The sequence below is a fragment of the Balaenoptera borealis genome (genome assembly GCF_965194805.1).
Source record: "Balaenoptera borealis genome assembly, chromosome: 10".
NCBI lineage: Eukaryota > Metazoa > Chordata > Mammalia > Artiodactyla > Balaenopteridae > Balaenoptera > Balaenoptera borealis.
Genome location: NC_138874.1, coordinates 92404972 through 92424931, shown reverse-complemented (window position 1 = coordinate 92424931; position 19960 = coordinate 92404972). Strand labels below are relative to the sequence as shown.

At 47.8% G+C, this 19960-nt stretch overlaps 1 protein-coding gene across 4 annotated transcripts; it reads left to right on the top strand.

The window, feature by feature from the left end:
* The first annotated feature begins 427 nt into the window (after positions 1–427).
* Positions 428–19811, top strand: ACTR1A (actin related protein 1A). 4 transcript variants are annotated; one of them, XM_082408430.1, is made up of 12 exons: positions 540–601; positions 10706–10770; positions 11840–11946; positions 12035–12110; positions 12821–12946; positions 13747–13871; positions 15090–15306; positions 16036–16128; positions 16737–16911; positions 17015–17076; positions 17797–17837; positions 18015–19811. In XM_082408430.1, the coding sequence occupies exons 4-12, from the start codon at positions 12063–12065 to the stop codon at positions 18115–18117; spliced, it is 990 nt and encodes a 329-aa protein (XP_082264556.1). In that variant the 5' UTR covers positions 540–601; positions 10706–10770; positions 11840–11946; positions 12035–12062; the 3' UTR covers positions 18118–19811. The 4 variants fall into 4 exon arrangements, with proteins under 4 accessions (XP_082264554.1, XP_082264555.1, XP_082264556.1 ...); XM_082408428.1 differs by lacking the exon at positions 11840–11946 and having other exon boundaries at positions 428–601; XM_082408431.1 differs by lacking the exons at positions 540–601; positions 10706–10770 and adding an exon at positions 10810–10958.
* Positions 19812–19960: the final 149 nt, after the last annotated feature.

Sequence of the window (19960 nt, the reverse complement as noted above, 5' to 3'; positions counted from 1 at the left end):
ATTTCCTTTTATTAGAGTGTGATGGTAATAGATGTTTAGAAACTGTTTACTTTGTAATAGATGTTTATTAATGTCTTATAGACCCATATAAGAACATGGCAACCTCAAATTGTCCACGGTAGGGAGTGGAAGGACTCATCTGTAAAATCCAAACATCCACGAGTTACTGATCAATCCAAACCGAACTACAGGCAAGTACTCAGGACTACATATTTCAGCATGCACTGCGAATCGCTTCAAAGGGACTACATATCCAGGCATGCAATGTAACCATCAATCGGCGTCCCCTCCTACTTATCTACGCAGACTACAAAGCCCAGGGTACTGTGCGTCGGAAACGCGATGCCCCGTCCCTTAAAATAGGCGGGGCTCCGAAGCCGCCTGGATTTCTAACTCAGGTGCAAGGCATGCTGGGTGTTGTAGTTCTTCGGAAGCGAGGTCGAGCCGCTCCCTGGCGGCCCTGTACCGGCGGCTAGACTGCGCATGTGTGTCAGTGGCGTTAGCGGCGGACCAGGCTGGCAGTTCCTTCCTCAGAAGGAGAGATTCCTCTGCCATGGAGTCCTACGATGTGATCGCCAACCAGCCTGTCGTGATCGACAATGTGAGTTGCATCCCCCTAGCGGGGCTTATGCTCTCCTCCCCGAAGGGATCGCTTCCCGTGTTTCAGTCTGGGCCGCCGGCTCTTTGTCACTGGCCCGGCCTGTCAGGCGGGTTCAGCCGCCGCCGCCTCCGTCCTCCCCCGACCCGTAGTCCGCAGACAGGGCGGCCAGCCGGCCAGCAACCATAGGATGGAGAACCTTGGGATGGATAAAGGGAAGGGTTGTAGTCCAGGCAGGGTCCTTGGGCCCTTGGCTCGAGGGGCCTTAACCTCTCTGTGAGCGCCCGGCGCCCGCCCCTCCCCAGTTTCCGATAACTCTATTGGCTCCTCTGGTTCTCCATCTTGACCGATGACCCCGCCTCTGGGCCTTGCAGGATGAGGGCAGCCCTCTGCAGTGATTGGCTCGCACCCCTGTCGTTCTTCCGAGCCGCCATAGTGTTTCGCCACTCTAAGGGGCGGGGCGGTGCACGAGGGCTGTTGGGATTGGTTTCTGGGACTCCCAGTGGTGCGGCCTGACTGGCTAGGGCCCGCCTGCTGGTGGAGAAGGGCTAAGGTTCCTTAGATTCCGAGCCGGCCGGAAGGCTTAGCGGTGTACCTGGGTGGGGCCCGAGAGTCTGGTGCCAGAAATGGACTTAGGATTTCACTTTTTTCTGTGATTATAAATTACAGAGTTAATAAAAGTCGAGAAGAAAGGAGAGTGACAAAGCAAGTAGGGAGGTACCTTCCTCTTCGGAACGCCTAGTTTCTGGGGGAAAAAATTACTAAACATAATATTTGCCAGGCGCTCTAGCGCTTACACGGGGGTTTCACATACATTCGAACTGGATCCTCACAAAAACCGGGTGAATAGTTGAGGCAGGAATTTTGAACCTCGTTTTACAAGTGTGAAAACTGAAGCGCGAAGAGGTAAAAGTGAGCCCAAGGTCGCACAGTGTAGGTGCCCTAAATCCGGTGCTTCATTATTCCTCTTGATAGTACCCCACGCAAATGCATCAGTAGTGACAAATGGAAAGAATCTAAATACAGCTCTTATTTTTGACGGAAAGAGGCAGTTGTTAAAAAAAAAAATGGATTTCTGTCTTCCACTCAAAGGTTTGGTCTCACGGAGATTGGTTGCTACTTTTCTAATCCCCTTCTAAGTCTCTAAGGCCCTCCATTGAGGAAAAACTGCCAATTCTGTCTTAAGCTGACTGTCAGATTCGCTCCGTTGATTCAGCCCTTGGGACCTTGCGCACTTGCAAGGTCCTTTCATTTGCATCATCTCATTTAAGCTTCAACACTGATATGTAGATAGGACTTGAAATATGCAGAAAAGTGAGGCTTGGAGAGGTTAACTAACAGTATTCAAACCACCTGGTTTATGAATTAAGGAGCCAAGACTCAGATTGAGATTGGGTTCTAAATTCCTCACTTTTTCCAAAGAACGGTGCTTCTTTGGTTAGCTTTCCTTCTCTTCAGGAAGGAGGTTGAGCTCAGTGAGACATCTCATGTTGGGGAGCAATTTTTTTTTTTTTTTTTTTTGTCTGCTTCATTAGACTATTAAACCCTGGTGGGAAAAAAATGGTATTCCTTCGTTTTTCATTACTCTCTCTTTCCTCACCTCCCTCCCACATACAGTATCTAGGGCCTGACACCACTATGTGCACATCAGGTTTTTAATTTTACTGATGGGTGGGGGGATAAATGACTGAATATCTCTACCACGGTAACAAAGATGTCCCTAAATAAAAGATTGTGGGGGGGTGGGGGGAGCCTAGTTAGTTACTGCACAGGGTTGAGTAGGACTCCTTGTTCTTGATGTTGATTTTCAGAGAACACTATTTCTATCTTCAGCCAGTTTGTGTGTGCTTCATCTGCCTTTTTCTTAGTTTTAAAAAGGAAAAAAAAAAAAAAAATTAGCAATCTCCTGTTTTCATCAGCAGTGCAGAAGGAGTAGTCTGTCCATCCCACCAGATCCTTTGCTTCTGGATTTGTCAGGCAGCAGTTCTATCTCCATACATTTTCTTTAATGTCACTTAAGCAAATGCTTCTTAGTTCCTTCTTTCTCTTTCTTGGTAGTGTATTTGAAATGCATCAAAGCTGTGGTGCATTTTCAGTTTTAAGACTTAAGGAATAGACTTGCTTTTTTCTGGGAAAACATTTCCTTTATTATGCCAACAATCCCACCAAAAGGTAAAATAGGAGAAACTTAAGTAATTTTCCCACTAGGATTTACTGAGCATCTGCCACAGTTTTAGATATGGGGCCTCAGGTAGTTCTTGCTGTTTGATATTTAGAGAGTTTTGTTTTGTTTTGTTTCAAAGTGAAAGATGGATAGGAAAAATCATTTGAAATATTTGAGCCAACTTTATATTTTGCGAATGTGTCTCTAGCAGATTCAACAGCTCCATAGCTTACCATGCTGCCACAATTTTATTTCTGGGCTAAAGAGAGTGTAATTGGGCTTCCCTGGTGGTGCAGTGGTTAAGAATCTGCCTGCCAACGCAGGGGACACGGGTTTGAGCCCTGGTCTGCGAAGATCCCACATGCCGCGGAGCAACTAAGCCCGTGTGCCACAACTACTGAGCCTGTGCTCTAGAGCCCACGAGCCACAGCTACTGAGCCTGCGTGCCACAACTACTGAAGCCCGCGCGCCTAGAGCCCGTGCTCCACAGCAAGAGAAGCCACCTCAATGAGAAGCCTGCACACTGCAACGAAGAGTAGCCCCTGCTCGCTGCAACTAGAGAAAGCCCGCATGCAGCAACAAAGACCCAATGCAGCCAAAAATAAAATAAATTTATTTTAAAAATAAATAAATAAATAAAGAGAGTGTAATTAAAAGAAAGGAGAGCAAAGAAAGCAGGGAAAAGAGAGAACAGCCCCATTATCAGTTCACAGCCTTTCCCAGTCTTAAGACAATTGTTGACCACCCCTTTCATCCAATTCTGGCACCAAACCAATTCATCAGAATTTATTGAGGAAAATGGAGGGGTGTGTGTGTGTGTGTGTGTGTGCACGCTTTAATGACAATGACAACAATAAAGTGATTGGTATTTTAAAAAACATAAGTCATGGGACTTCCCTGGTGGCGCGGTGGTTAAGAATCCGCCTGCCAATGCAGGGGACATGGGTTCGAGCCCTGGTCTGGGAGAATCCCACTTGCTGCGGAGCAACTAAGCCTGTGCGCGACAACTACTGAGCCTGTGTTCTAGAGCCCACGAGCCACAGCTACTGAGCCTGCGTGCCACAACTACTGAAGCCCGCGTGCCTAGAGCCTGTGCTCTGTAACAAGAGAAGCCATGACAATGAGAAGCCCGCACACCGCAACGAAGAGTAGCCCCCGCTCGCCACAACTAGAGAAAGCCCACACACAGCAACGAAGACCCAATGCAGCCATAAATAAATAAATAAACAAACAAACAAACATAAGTCATTCTTCCCAAAGGCATATCATAGATAGTAATACAAGAAAGAGGAGGGCAGCTCCCAGGCCACATTCTGAGGACCACAACACTTTGATTAGAATACTACGTTTATTCTGAAGCTCAAATCTTTGTGAAGATCTCGAAGGTTAAGTTCTTTCCTAAAATGGATCAACATTCTGGTCAATTTTAAGATTGTCTTCGTGACCATACTGTGTGGGCCTAAATGCAGGAACAATACCAGATCTTTACAAGTTTTTCAAGCTAAGAATTTAACTGTTTGGGGGGAATGTTACGCTGCTTCAGCCCCCTTTTTGAAAAGTGGGAAAATTTAAACACACAGAAAAGTTCAGAGAAGTATATAACAAGCACCCATGTAGCATGTGTCTTCCACCCAGATTTAATAAATGTCATTTGCCATATTTGCTTCATATTTTTTTAAGAAATAAAACGTTAGAGATATAATTGAAGCCTCTTTGTACCCATCTACAATCCCATCCTTTCTTTCTGGTCCAGACATAACCCCAGAAGCAAACCATCATCGTAAAATTGATGTGCTCCTTTCCATCCATGATTTTATGGACATATGTATTTTATAATGTGTGTGTGTATAATATTTATGTTTTGAATTTTTACTTAAGTGTTATCATCTTATTTGCCAGCTCTCCTTATTATAGAAAATTTCAAATATAAACAAAAGGAGGGGGAATAGTATAACAAACATCCACGTATCCATCACCTAGATGAAATGGTTATCAACTCTTGGCCAATCTACATTCCCACCCACTTCCCTCTTCCACACTCTTTTATTTTATCATTTATTTATTTTTTTATTTTTTACTTATTTGGTTGCACCAGTTCTTAGTTGTGGCAGGCGGGTTCCTTAGTTGTGGCATGCATTTGGGATCTAGTTCCCTGACAAGGGATCGAAGCCTGGCCCCCTGCATTGGGAGTGCGGAGTCTTATCCACTGTGCCACCAGGGAAGTCCCCACACTCTTTTAAAAACGTAACCAATATACTATTATCAAACCTAATAAAATTAATAATAATTCCTTAATATCATCAAATATCTAGTCAATGTTCAAATTTCACTAATTGTCTCATTTTTTTTTAACAATTTGTCATCAGCTCTTTTTATTTTTTTAACATCTTTATCGGAGTATAATTGCTTTACAATGGTGTGTTAGTTTCTGCTTTATAACAAAGTGAGTCAGCAATACATATACATATATCCCCATATCTCCTCCCTCTTGCATCTCCCTCCCAACCTCCCTATCCCACCCTTCTAGGTGGTCACAAAGCACCGAGCTGATCTCCCTGTGCTATGCAGCTGCTTCCCACTAGCTATCTATTTTACATTTGGTAGTATATATAAGTCCATGCCACTCTCTCACTTTGTCCCAGCTTACCCTTCCCCCTCCCCGTGTCCTCAAGTCCATTCTCTACATCTGCGTCTTTATTCCTGTCCTGCCCCTAGGTTCTTCAGAACCATTTTTTTTTAGATTCCATATATATGTGTTAGCATACGGTATTTGTTTTTCTTTTTCTGACTTACTTCACTCTGTATGACAGACTCTAGGTCCATCAACCTCACTACAAATAACTCAATTTCATTTCTTTTTATGGCTGAGTAATATTCCATTGTATATATGTGCCACATCTTCTTTATCCATTCATCTGTTGATTGTCATCAGCTCTTAAGATCTGCTGATTAACTTAAGTTTAAGGGACACTAGAATTAGCTGAGGAAATGAAGTCAATATATTTATGTAACACCGTCACTTGTGGTGTGACTTTCAGGCTGTTGGTTATACAACTGCAGCAAGAATCCATCCGTAGTCTGACGGAGAGAGTGAAGAGGAGGTGGCTTGCAGAGATAATCTCACTATTCAATTATGTGTATTTTGAGAGCCATGGATGTGCTTCACATCAAGCTAGAAAGCATATCTAGAATAGGGGTCTCGAACTCAATGCCTGCGGAGGCCAAGCAGATACATTAAAAAGGTCGGGGTAGCCGGGGGGAGAAGGTAGCCTTAACGACAGTGTGAGGAATCTGGAAGGTGCACTGGGCACACCTGACCAAAGGGCCAGCTGCTTCTCATTTCCAGCCAGTTGTCCCCATGTAGGAATGCAGGCCCAGTGTTGCCATGTCTTCTGATTTTTCAAGAGAAATCAGAAGTATTAAATTTCATGTGCAATCTCTAATTTTTTAACTGTTAGAAGTTAATGTAAAAGTAGTTTGTGGTCTATGGAGACAGAAAGTAGATTAGTAGTTGCCTAGGGCTGGGGGTTGGTGGTGGTAAGGATGGAGAGTGGCTGCTAATGGATACAGTGTTTCTTTGGGGGATGATGAAAAAGTTTTAAAATTAGATTGTGGTGAATGATTGTACACTCTGTGACTATACTAAGAACCACTGAATTACATACCTTAAATGGGTAAATTGTACGGCATGTGAATTTTATGTCAATAAAGTTGTTTTTAAAAAACTACCTTGTGGGGGACTTCCCTGGTGGCGCAGTGGTTAAGAATCCGCCTGCCAATGCAGGGGACACAGGTTCGAGCCCTGGTCCGGGAAGATCCCACATGCCGCGGAGCAACTAAGCCCGTGTGCCACAACTACTGAGCCTGCGCTCTAGAGCCCAAGAGCCACAACTACTGAAGCCCACGCGCCTAGAGCCCATGCTCCTCAACAAGAGAAGTCACCTCAGTGAGAAGCCCACGCAGCATAACAAAGAATAGCCGCAACTAGAGAAAACCCACATGCACCAGCAAAGACCCAACGCAGCCAAAAATAAATTAATTAATTTTAAAAAAAAAAACTACTTTGTGGGCCAAACAAAATATGTCTTTGGGCCAAAATGGGCCACCAGTATCCTAGAATCTGAGGCTCCACCTCTCAGCATCCTCTTCCCACTTGTAAAATGTCAGACAGCTAGCCTCCTTCCCAGCATGTCAAGAATAATCAGTGCTTAGGATAAGGTTGCCCAAGCCACAAGGCCTATAGCCAGCAGGTACTGGGAGAGCCTTGCTGAAGGATTTGCTATTCGTTTGCCTGCATCAGAAGGAGAATTGTCAGTGGTGGCTGGCAGCAGACTCGAGTCCCCAAAATCAAATGTTTAATGAGACTACTTTTTCAAGTAGCTTCTAAAAGGCATTTGTTTACTTGGCATTTGTTTGCCAGAGTGAATAACAGAGTGGCAGCTCATTTGCCAGGTATACAGTTCCTAGTTACAAATACTGTTAAAGCAATTGACATGACCCTGAAGAAATTGACTTGCCCCTTTTATATGCTCTTATGGTATGGCTTGCGCAGAGTAGAGGCAACTCAGCAGGCTCCCCCATCCCCACCCATTCTTCACCCATTCTTCAGCTGGCCTGCCAGGCAGCTCGTGGAACTGCAGGGACAAGCTGGGTCTGGTGGAACCAGACCCAGCTTCATTCCCAACACTGCCTTTGCCTTCCCTGTACCACCTCTGCCTGGGGCTTCTGGCATTCCAGCTGCTCATTCAGGTTCCATACTTCAGGCTTCATCAGCTCAATCATTTGAGCTTGGTTTTCATTTTAGTCAGCCAGCATCTATTCAAGTACCTTGCACATGTGAGATACTGCTGATATACAGAGTCTCTGACTTCAAGGAATTTGCGCTGAAAAGAGACAAAAGTGGAAACCATAAATCCGAATAGAAAGCAGAATGAGGGGACTTCCCTGGCGGCCCAGTGGTTAAAACTTCGCCTTCCAATGCAGGGGGTGCAGGTTCGATCCCTGGTCGGGGAGCTAAGAGCCCACATGCCTCACGGGCAAAAAAAAAAAACAAAAACATAAAACAGAAGCAATATTGTAACAAATTCAATAAAGACTTAAAAAAATGGTCCACATCAAAAGTATATATATGTTTTTTTAAAAAAAAAGCAGAATGAAATTTATGCTACCTAGTAAAACAGGTAATGGTGATTTGGGGAGATAATAGGAAGAGGATAATTAATTCCAACTGGGGATTATTCTTCAGGAGCAAGGTGGTGGTATTTGAACTGGGCCTGTTATACTCTTGCTGGGAAGGATGGAGAGAAAGAAAAGAACCTAACATCTTAATCTGCCTTGTCACTCAGCCTCCAGTCCTTTTGCTAGTAAACTCAAACTCAAATATCCAGGAAAGTCATCTCTTAAAAATATCTAGGAACTTTCCTGGCGATCCAGTTGCTAACACTGCGCTTCTACTGTGGGAGGCACAGGTTCAATCCCTGGTCAGGGAACTAAGATCCCGTATGCCACGCGGTACGGCCAAAAAAAAAAAAAATTCTAGAGTCTGAAGCACAGACTCTAGATTACTTTTCTTGTTTTCAACCTCTACCAGGAGATCCAGTTAGTCTGCTGACATCACCACACCCAGATGAAGGCAGTAGGCAATTATTGGAAGCTTGAGCTCACAAGTTCCCAGAGTTCTCTTGTACAGTGTTCTTCTCACTAGCTGTGCTGCTGTCCCAGAGCCCTTGGGTTTGCAGTAAGATAGTCTTTTCCTCCTTCCCGGTCTTTGAGCTCAGTTTACAGCTGCACCTTTTCCAGGCTCCTTGCTGTTCTGCCCAGGCCAATGAGTTTGCACATTGTCTCCTGTTTTTTCTGTTGGCAGAGGTTCCTGCTGTCTTAGAGAACTGGCTTGCCCTGCTCTCCTCCCATACTGCTTTCCCTGTCCTTCAACCACTTCTTACCTCCTCCCTCTGTCTTGCTACGATCAGGCACCAGGATGACCCATCTCACCCCACCCCACCCCCTGCCCTTCTCCTATAGAAGAGCAGACTGGAGAGGGTGTGGAGAAAAGGGAACACTCTTGCACTGTTGGTGGGAATGTAAATTGATACAGCCACTATGGAGAACAGTATGGAGGTTCCTTAAGAAACTAAAAATAGAACTACCATACGACCCAGCAATCCCACTACTGGGCATATACCCTGAGAAAACCATAATTCAGAAAGAGTCATGTACCAAAATGTTCATTGCAGCTCTATTTACAATAGCCAGGACATGGAAGCAACCTAAGTGTCCATCAACAGATGAATGGATAAAGAAGATGTGACACATATATACAATGGAATATTACTCAGCCATAAAAAGAAACGAAATTGAGTTATTTGTAGTGAGTTGGATGGACCTAGAGTCTGTCATACAGAGTGAAGTAAGTCAGAAAGAGAAAAACAAATACCATATGCTAACACATATATATGGAATCTAAGGAAAAAAAAAAAAAAAAGGTCATGAAGAACCTAGGGGCAAGATGGGAATAAAGACACAGACCTACTAGAGAATGGACTTGAGGATATGGGGAGGGGGAAGGGTAAGCTGTGACAAAGTGAGAGAGTGGCATGGACATATATACACTAACAAATGTAAAATAGATAGCTAGTGGGAAGCAGCCGCATAGCACAGGGAGATCAGCTCAGTGCTTTGTGACCACCTAAAGGGGTGGGATAGGGAGGGTGGGAGGGAGGGAGACACAAGAGGGAGGAGAGATGGGAACATATGTATATGTATAACTGATTCACTTTGTTATAAAGCAGAAACTAACACACCATTGTAAAGCAATTATACTCCAATAAAGATGTTAAAAAAATAAAAATATAAAAAAAAAGAAAAGAAATAAGAGACAGAGAGGGATCCAGGGCTGTTGCCAGGAAGCGTTTGGTACCAAGGTAACCTTGGCTAGTTAGCTCTCCTGATGTATTTACTGCTTGCTGTGTAGGTCCTGGAAATATCAATATTACACTCGCCCCAGGAGAAGTGGTCAACATGCAGCAGGAAAAGGCTTGCCCTAATTACACTTGCAGCTGCAAACTATGTTGGGGGGTGGAAGGACGAGGGTATCAGGTGTGGTGGTAGAAGAATTAAGAAGGAAGAAAACAGGGTGAATCTCAAGCAGTATCAGGCCTCGACATCTGTCCTGCGTGGAGTTGATGTCCAGAGTCAATGTTTACTTTGGCTGGGCCCGGGTGGTGCCAGAGATGATGGTGGGAGACATCAGATTCTTCTCAGACAGTGCTTTAGGGCTTTCTTGCTCTTTACCTCAAGAGACCAACAGGTAAAGCAAAGCATAGTGAAAAAACAAAACAACAACCACAAACCCCCCACAAAGCATAGTGGTCTGACTCTGTAGTCAGAACCAGACAACATGTGTCATATTGGAGTTAACTTCAAGTATGGCAGCGCTCATGGTGGTGTCTGTCATAGAGGCCTTGGAGGGCAGGGATAGTTTGGGTCTGAGCTGGGAAAGTAGGTTAGAAGCGTTCCGTGGTGGTATAACAGAATCGTGCGCTCTTCCCACCTTGGTTACGTTCCTAAACTTGGCTGCTTTCGTGCTTCTAGTCACTTTCCTCTTCTCTCCTCAAGAGCTCTTTTATTTCTCCCCTTTATTAATATTAATTTCCCTTTTTAATTCTGAAAGTAAAACATGTTCAATGTAGAAAAGTCAAAGAATACATAAAAATCAAATAATATTCAGAGTATGCAATAGAAATGCCCCTCACCATCCCCAGCCCCACTGCCCTCCCTTTGGTGTGCGTTCACTGTTCAGATTCTCATACAAGTGGTTATAGTATACATAAGTATAAGGTCTCTCTCTTTTTAAAGTAAAGATGGAACCATATTATACATACTGTATGATATATATCTCCTCTTGTTTTTGTGATATTGTGACTTCTCTTTCTCTCTCTCCTCAGGGATCCGGTGTGATTAAAGCTGGTTTTGCTGGTGATCAGATCCCCAAATACTGCTTTCCAAACTAGTAAGTCATTCTGTAGCTTAGTCAGAAGCTTGGGAGGCTTGTCAGCTTTATTATGGTGTCAGCCCTCCATCTTTTAGGGAGAAAGGATCTCTCATTTGGGTCAGCCTTGGTACTCAAAACAACAAGCAAGGGACAGGAGCTGGCTTTTGGAGTAAGCAGACAGTTGCCTGCAGGGTACAATCCGAGAGGTGAATTTTTTTTTATTTGATTTTATCTGATGCCAAAAATGTTATCATTGGTGACTCATTGCTTTGAATGACAGTCTCTTCATGGAACCCTCTTCTTAAAATTCTCCTATCACCCAGGATGGGGTTTAACATTAAACCATACCTACCGTCCTAGTGAGAATGAGTTTTTGGGGTTTTTTAAATAAATTTATTTATTTTTATTTTTGGCTGCATTGGGTCTTCGTTGCTGCACGCGGGCTTTCTCTAGTTGCAGCGCGAGGGCTTCTCATTGCAGTGGCTTCTCTTGTTGTGGAGCACAGGCTCTAAGCGCGCGGGCTTCAGTAGTTGTGGCACGCGGGCTCTAGAGCGCAGGCTCAGTAGTTGTGGTACACGGGCTTAGTTGGGGCTTAGTTGCTCCGCAGCATGTGGGATCTTCCCGGACCAGGGCTTGAACCCGTGTCCCCTGTATTGGCAGGCATGTTCTTAACCATTGCACCCCCGGGGAAGCCCAAGAATGAGTTTTTTTCTCAGCACTTTCTTCCTAAGGCAGAGAGATTGCAGGCAGGAAAAGGGCACGGGTGCCTGGGAAAGGGGCTCAAAGCAGCAGAAAAAGGAAGAAAGGCCATCTGTCAGTTACAACACAACAGTTTTCCTTAATAGGAGGCCTGGGCAGGAGGCTAAGGACACAAAAACTTTTTGAGTTAATCGATCTAAATGAATTCTTGTTTCCCTGTCTCTCTTGATCTGCATATATACTGTGGAAAAAGAAGAACTAGAGGTATTGAATCCTCCAGAATTTGTTTTAATAACTTATAAAATAATATAAATATAATAAATATATGAAATACAAATGACTTAAAATAATAAATACAAAAAAATAAAATAATACATGTTTATTATAGAAATTGTGGGAAGTGCAGAAAAGTAGAAAGAAGAAAATCAAAATCAACTATAATCTCATTCCTCAACAATAATCACAGTAGAATTGAGTATATTTCTTCCCATCCAAGTACGTGCATCAGTACATCCTTCCCGTGTTCTGTCATGTGTTGTGTCAAGAAATGAAAAGTGATGGACCTCCCCGCTCTCTTTTGTAGTGTGGGCAGACCCAAGCACGTTCGTGTCATGGCAGGTGCCCTCGAAGGCGACATCTTCATTGGCCCCAAAGCGGAGGTAATCCCCCGTCCTATTGAAGAAACCTCAAGCCAGCAGGGGACCTTCATTATTCCCCACTCAGGCAGTGTCCCACAGTGGGACATGGCCATGAGTAAAAGGAGCAATTTCCTCTTGAACTCTCCCCTTTCACTCTCTCATTCTAGAGAGAGTAAACCTAGTTGGTTTCTTTCTCCCAGGAACAGCCTCTGGTTTTGGAGAAAATATATCTGGAACCCCACTTTGGGATATAGAGACCAGTCTAGAAAAGAGGGCTTTCGCCTTCCTTCTGTACTCTGTCACTACATTGCCAATGATTAAGTTGACTGGCTTCGTTATTTTTTTGGCAGAAGTGATTAGGGGGAGATTCTAGCTGGGATACCCTGGGGATAAGTTAATTAGCACAGTTTGGCAGAGCCCTCAGGCAGCTTCTAGAAGTAGAACAACAGAATCATTGTTGCCAGCCTTGGTTGCAAATGCCAGGAGATTGTGTCCTGGAACCAGGCAATGAGGAGGGTGCCACCCAGCGGCCCACGGAAATGCAGAAGCCCTTTGCTTTGCCAGCTGATTGGGCACCGAGTACAGTTCGCAGCATACAGTTTAGAGACTTGGAGGCTGGGTGGCCCGCCCTTAGCTGTGGTTGAGGACTGCAGGCCCTGGAAGAGCAGGGCCCACCTGGCAGCCCTGCTGAGAGGCTGGCTGCTGCTGTAAGTGCTGCTCTCTGCCCCCAGGAGCACCGAGGACTGCTCTCCATCCGCTACCCCATGGAGCACGGCATCGTCAAGGACTGGAACGACATGGAGCGCATCTGGCAATACGTCTATTCTAAGGACCAGCTGCAGACTTTCTCAGAGGAGGTGAGGGTCCTATGTTCAGGTGCCCCTGCGGGGTGTGCAGAGCAGGCAGAGCCCCTACCTCAGAGATGAGGCGGATGACGATGATAACCGCCACGAGCGTTTTGAGTCTCATGTTCTAGGCACCAGGCCGTGTGCTTTCCAGACATGTTCGCATTTAATCTTCACAGCATTCCTATGAGATACAGGTAGTATTATCTCCATTTTATAAACAAGGGAACAGAAGGTCAGAGAAGCCAGGTGGTGTTTTTAAGATCACCCAGTGAACAGAGTAGTAGAGCTGGGATTCAAACCCACGTCTTTCAGACTTCAGAGCCTATACTCTTTACCTTCTAAGAAAGGAAGTCTCAACTCAGAAACACAAAAGGAAGGTGCATACTAGGCTTATCAGAATTTCCGGGGGAGGGATATGTTCCATTTTTTAAAAGTACAGTCAATATTGAAATTCAACTTTCTATTTTGAAAAAAATTTTTTAACTATTATTTTTATCATAATAATTCCAAATTTAGAGTTTAGCAAAATCTTGACAATTGGAGCTATACAGTAGGTACCAAGGACCTATATAAGAATCTTGGAAGACAAGGAGGGGAGTAGGGGATGAGGACAGAATGAGACTTTAAAGGGGGTGTGAATTTAGAAAGTTGAGAAACTGACTTGGGTGGGGATAGGTGACAAGCCCAGTTTGTCCTTTTTTGGAGAGAGGCTGACAAAGGTCGCCTGAGCTCTCCAACCAGCCACACAGTACTAATGAGGGGTGGGAATCTGACCTCGCCCTGATTGCCGTCTGGGCATCTTTCACCAGCATCCTGTGCTCCTGACGGAGGCGCCTTTAAACCCGCGGAAAAACCGGGAACGAGCTGCTGAAGTTTTCTTCGAGACCTTCAATGTGCCAGCCCTTTTCATCTCCATGCAAGCTGTGCTCAGCCTGTGAGTAGCAGCTGGCTGGCTAGCCTGGCCCCTTGTGGGGAAAGCAGTCCTTTGGCAGAATCGAGGCTGCCTCTCCTTTGGGTTGGTTCAGAGTCACCTGAGCATCTCTGCCAGGGAAGGTTGGATGGTGGGAAAGGGAGCATTGAGGCTGTCTCCCAGTCTCGTAACTCCGTGCTGGTTTGGTGCCAGAGGCTCTCCACTCAGCCTGCTGGAAAGGCCATGTGCTGCAACAGCTCTCCCTGCAGGCCCGTGTAATGACTTCGGGTATTATTTCAGGGCCTACTTGTGCCGGGTGCTATGCAAGGCTGGTGATAGGGTCGTGATGAAAACACCTCTGTGTTCCCTGTTCTCACACCCCCATCATTCTGTCATGCTCCCAACCTGCCTCACATCAGGGTTAGGTATATTGCCGAGATCGTACACTGGTGACCTACAGACGGCATGTGTTTGGCCCCATTAAAAAATTGTGAGCCAGCATTTAAAAATTAGGACATTTCCTATCAAAATCCAAATTTCTGGCTTCTCTGAAAAAATGGGAAGATCTGGTAATGCTGGGCCTGCATTCCTCTAGAACAAAAATCAGCTGGAGCTGAAATAAAATAGCAGCTGCACTTTAGATAGGGTTTGCAAACTTGACTTCACCACAGTCCTCTCCATTGCCTGTTGTCCTCCCAACACGAAGGCAGAATGTCAGTTGCTATTTATGAAACATTGTGGGTTTTTCCCCTCATATCACAGAAATATATGTCTGTACCCTTGTCCTTACCAAAAGAGAAAAAACTAAGGACAGACCTAGAGGGCCATGTGGGAAAAAGCTAGTTTTTTATGAAAGTGAAGATATTATTTTCTTTTACTCATTCACTTTTCCTGCCTGACCCCTGTAGGCATTTGAGTTTTTTCCTCTTGTCTAGAGAGTAAAAACTGTCCCTCAGGCTGGGTCCCTGAAGCAGTTGAAGGCCAGGCCATCTCCTGCGGTTAGAAGACCTGCTCTGCTGGGGGTTGGGGAAGGAGCTTGGAGAGGCTCAGCTCCTTTCCTTCAGACACTACAGGCTTGCTTGCTTCAGTGCTCAGGCTGCCTTCGTACTTAGTCCAGTCGAAGGCTTCTGGAGAAGGCAGGCCCCAGCTTTAGTTTAGCTGACATTGAACTCTAGCAAGAAGTGAGTTTCTTCCCAGAGTGAGGAGGCAGGGGTTGGTGATGGTTTGCCCCCTTTGCTTCAGTTATGCCACTGGCAGGACCACGGGTGTGGTGCTGGATTCTGGGGATGGTGTCACCCACGCCGTGCCCATTTACGAGGGCTTTGCCATGCCCCACTCAATCATGCGCATCGACATCGCTGGCCGGGACGTCTCTCGCTTCCTTCGCCTCTACCTGCGCAAGGAAGGCTATGATTTCCACTCATCCTCCGAGTTTGAGATTGTCAAGGCGATAAAAGAAGTAAGTGTTGGCCCCATGGGCCCAGGGCTGGGAGAGGGAGTGGGAACAGCAGCCAGGACCTCCGCGACCTGAAGCGAAGAGCGGCGAAGCTCCTGTCCTGGGGATCAGGCTCTGCCCTCCGCAGCCAGGCCTCCTGGCAGCTGTGTGATCTCCAGCTGGGTCCCCTGACCCCGACGGATTCACCTTCCAAAGTGCTGCCGTCTTGTGGTAGAAAGGGAGCTGCCTCTGTTTCCTAAGCTGGGTGATGAGCACACCCATGCTCGTTTATTTAATGTTTTTTATACATTACGTACAAATTACTTACGTTCTTTTACATCCTTGAAGAAGTCAGAATACTTTTTTCTTTTTAGGTAAAATGAACCCTCCTGCCACCTATAGCTCTAGGTAACCTCGGAGCTGGGTAGGCGGTACCCAGAACCGTATGAGTAGTAGGAGAAAAACACCTGAGTCTGGACTAAAACTAGGGTGTGGTCTCAGACCCAAATCCAGAAAGCTGAGTTGCCACGCTTGCCCACCAGGAAGGTGGAGCAGGTGAAAACGCATATGCTAAGAAGGGGCAGGGAGATTTCTGTCAGCCCTCACTGGGTGGCACTTAGGATATGCAGCTCTAACAACCTTTAGGGCAGTCACTGCAATGGGCAGATTTCTGCAGCAGCTCATCGCTCCCGGGGACTTTGACTGGGTAGGCGCCAGGTTTCCTGCCTGCCTGACTTGTGCTTGGTTCTGCAGAGAGCCTGCTACCTATCCATAAACCCGCAGAAGGATGAGACACTAGAGACGGAGAAGGCACAGTACTACCTGCCCGACGGCAGCACCATTGAGGTAGGCGGCCGGACCTCTCCCCTCAGGCCCCCCAGGCCCCAAAAGCTCTGGGCCCAAACCAAACTTCCCACGGGCAGGCTGGAGTCCGGTCCTTCACACCGTCTGCCTGGAGCAGCGTAGCTCTTGAGCTGCAGCATCTCCTGCAGAGCGAGGTGCCAGGGACTTTGCTTGTCCTGTGTGGAGGGGAGGAGGCACCAGAGGCATTTTCCTAGGTCGGAATGGGATTAGGAAGGGTGAGGTATAGTGCTGTCCTTAACCACTTAGGCACAGTGTAGGGTGAGTTCCATCTCCCTGGACCTCCATTGATAGGAAGAAATTTCCACAAATGAATGAATCCATCTATTAAGTCTCTGGCTGGCAAGTGCCAGAGCTAGGATTACACACAGGAGCTTCCTCTCTGTAGTTTCCCAGGAGCCCTGTTTGTTCCTTTTTGTTCCCAGGGGCCCTCTCTTTGTTCCTTGGAGCCCTTGACCTACAAGGTCTTGCCTGAGCGTGGCCTTCCTAGCCACCTGGTTACTAAGCCGTGGGCAGAGGGCCCTCTTCCATTCCCACCCCCAGAGGGACCTCAGCCCCCACCCCAACCTGAGAAGCTTGCGGCCCCCCCACAGATTGGTCCTTCCCGATTCCGGGCACCTGAGCTGCTGTTCAGGCCGGACCTGATCGGCGAGGAGAGCGAGGGCATCCATGAAGTGCTGGTGTTCGCCATCCAGAAGTCTGACATGGACCTGCGGCGCACACTTTTCTCTAACATCGTCCTTTCGGGAGGCTCCACCCTGTTCAAAGGTTGGTCTTTGCTCTCAGCGCCCTTCCCCAGGAAGCTTCCACATACTGCTGGGCCCAGACGCCCAGAGAATTGACGTGAGATTCTCCTTTCCTGCCCATTCAGGTTTTGGTGACAGGCTATTGAGTGAAGTGAAGAAACTGGCTCCGAAAGATGTGAAGATCAGGGTAGGAGCATGCTGGGGGCGGGGTCAGGGGCTGGGTGGAACTGAGCCTCCAAGGATCTGGAGGGCCATGTGGCGTGGCCTCCCCTCCTGCTCTGCCCAAGTTTTTCGGGTACCGCCAGATGGCTCCCAGCTTCTACTCTGCCCCTGAAGCCCGCCAGAGGGGAGGACCCATCTTCACTCTCCCTCTTCACAAAAGGGGGCAGTTCTGATACCCAGATGTGGCAGGGTGCTAGGCTGAGGGCCCCACATGTGGGCTTTCAGGGAAACTGTAACACTGACAGGAGACTGACTTTGGCTGCTCCCCTGTGGCACAGTCTAACATCTTAGTGACTGCTGAGGAGAGCTGGCCTGCCTGAGGAAGGAGGGATCCTGAATGGAGGAGTGTGGTTCCTGCCGTACAGTCTGCTTCCCACCAGCCCCCGACAGAGCCAAATCTTGCCCGCAGATAGCCCCAGCTTCCCTGGGAGCCATAGATACTTAGGGATGCCGGGAACCTGTTTCTTCAGATGAGCACGCTGGCCACAGTACCCCCCAGAGAGGCCACAGGGTCCAGCAGGGACATAACTTAAAGCCTGTTGTATGAAATATATCCACTGAAATGTATCCATGTGTCCACCGGCTCTCACCGGCGGTGAGCATTGGCCATGAAGGTGAGTACTGGCAGGGAAAGGGAGAGGGGAGGATGGACGTCTCAGATTCCTCTTTCCACCCACCCCTGCAGATATCTGCACCGCAAGAGAGACTGTATTCCACATGGATTGGGTGAGTAGCTCTTCTGGGCATAAGAGCGGAACAGGAAGCAAAGGCATTGATTACCCCTCACCACCCCCTCCCTTTTAAGAAAAGCCTGGTCTGGTTTGGCCCCAGGGGGACTGGCTGGCTCCGTGAATACCCGCTCCCCTTCTCTGATATTGTTCCTTTGGATTCCCTCCACTCCAGGGGCTCCATCCTCGCCTCCCTGGACACCTTTAAAAAGATGTGGGTCTCTAAGAAGGAATACGAGGAAGACGGTGCCCGATCCATCCACAGGAAAACCTTCTAATATTGGGACATCATCTTCACCTCTCTCTGAAGTTAACTCCACTTTAAAACTCGCTTTCTTGAGTCGGAGTGTTTGCGAGGAATTGCCTGTGTGTATGAGTGTGTGTGTGGGTGTGTGGGTACGAGTGTGTGCGCATATGCGAGTGCCGTGTGGCCCGGGGATCCCAGGGATCCTGGGGCCCAGAAAGGACGATGAACTACCCACGATGGTGACGGCCTGAGACCTGGGGTTGACCACTAACTGGCCCCTGACAGGGAAGAATGCTGGCAGAGGGCCCTGATCCGTCAGCGGGGTCTTTGGCTGGCTGTGTGGGACTATGTTTACTACCATAGGGAGACAGAGAGGGAGGTAAACCCAACCCCCGGGAGACCTTGCTGCTGCCCATCCTAGGCTGGGCCAGCCCCACCCCTACCCCACCCAGGGTGCCCTGCGGCCCAAGGCAGCTGCTGCCTCCCCTTGCTCATCATTCTGCTCTCAATGCCTCTTGATCACGGACTGAGGGCCAGGGTTGAGTTCTGTCTGGTTTTGTTGCAGTTTGGGTTTAGAAAGCTGGAAAAGCACTCCAGGAGTGGTTACTGAGACTTCGGTATCAGGAGGGGGCAGGATGCCCTCAGCTTCACCTGGAGACCAGGACCACACTGGGCATTTGAGGAGGGCAGGAGTAGTGCTACTTCTGATTGGTGGCAGAGTTAACGCTCTAACCCCCAACCCCCACCCGGGGATCTTGGGAGTTTCAGGAGCCTGTTGGTCCCAGGCCCTTGCTTTCCATCCATCCATGGGCAAAGCCATCTTCAGTTTTATTTATTGAAGTGTTTGTTCAGTACAGGAACTGGAGCGAGGGAGCTCACTGCCTCCTGCCCGCCAGTCACCCTGTTCACACTAACGTTTACAGCACCTAAGCTTAGCGTAGCGTCCAGGGCCCCACCACTCCCTGCTAACGGTGAACTGACAGTATCCATAGGCCTCAGGACCATTTGGGATCAGAGGCTACACTCAAAGTCACTCCAGCCTCTTTCTTTCTCCCTCTTCCACTTGCTCACCGGCCTGGAATCAACAGGCTGGTTGCTGGTTGGATTTTCTGAAACAGGAGGCTGCTAGCAAAGGAGGGGTGTTGGGGATCCAGCCTCCTTAGGACTGGAGAAAGAGCTGCAATTAAGTTGCCTTTTCCCACGCTAGCTGACCCAGGGGGGACTAGGTTGTAGAGGCGAGATGGCCCCCTCTGGGCTGATTTGTGCCATTCTTGTCTTTGTACTTGTTTGGTTAGGGAGGGGCCAGACAAGAGTGCCAGGAGCTGATGGGCTCAGGCTCACCTCCTCTGGTCCAGTGGGGCCACGTGCCTAACTTGGACTGGGCTGGCCTGGCAATGGTCCCAAGTCTCTTCAGGCCAGATGGTGCAAAGCTGGGGCTAGCAGATATTCACCGGCACCCTCACCTGTGACACCAAGACCTGCCCTGATCCCAGATTCCAGGCAGTATTCTCCCCCATGCCGTCCAACGACCAAAGGCCCTGCCAGGTGTGGGCCGCAGCAGCAGGTGTGTGTGAAAGCGATGTGGCGACCCACAGACTGCAGTGTGCTTAACCAGCTCACCTCCCCCCCCTTAGCCCAAGCCTGTCCCTCGCACAGCCTCGCACAAACCACGTTGCCTGGTGGGGCCCAGTGTACTTAAATAAACTCGTTCCAATAGACACATCAGCTGGGCCTCTGTCTGTAGCCAGTGCAGGGGTGGGAGGAGGGAGGAGCTGTGGGCCTGGAATCTGAGGCTGCGACTGGGCATAGTCTGTCCTCTAGAGGGCACTGTTGCACCAGCCAGACTTGGCCTGACCTTAGCCCAAGCCCCAGCC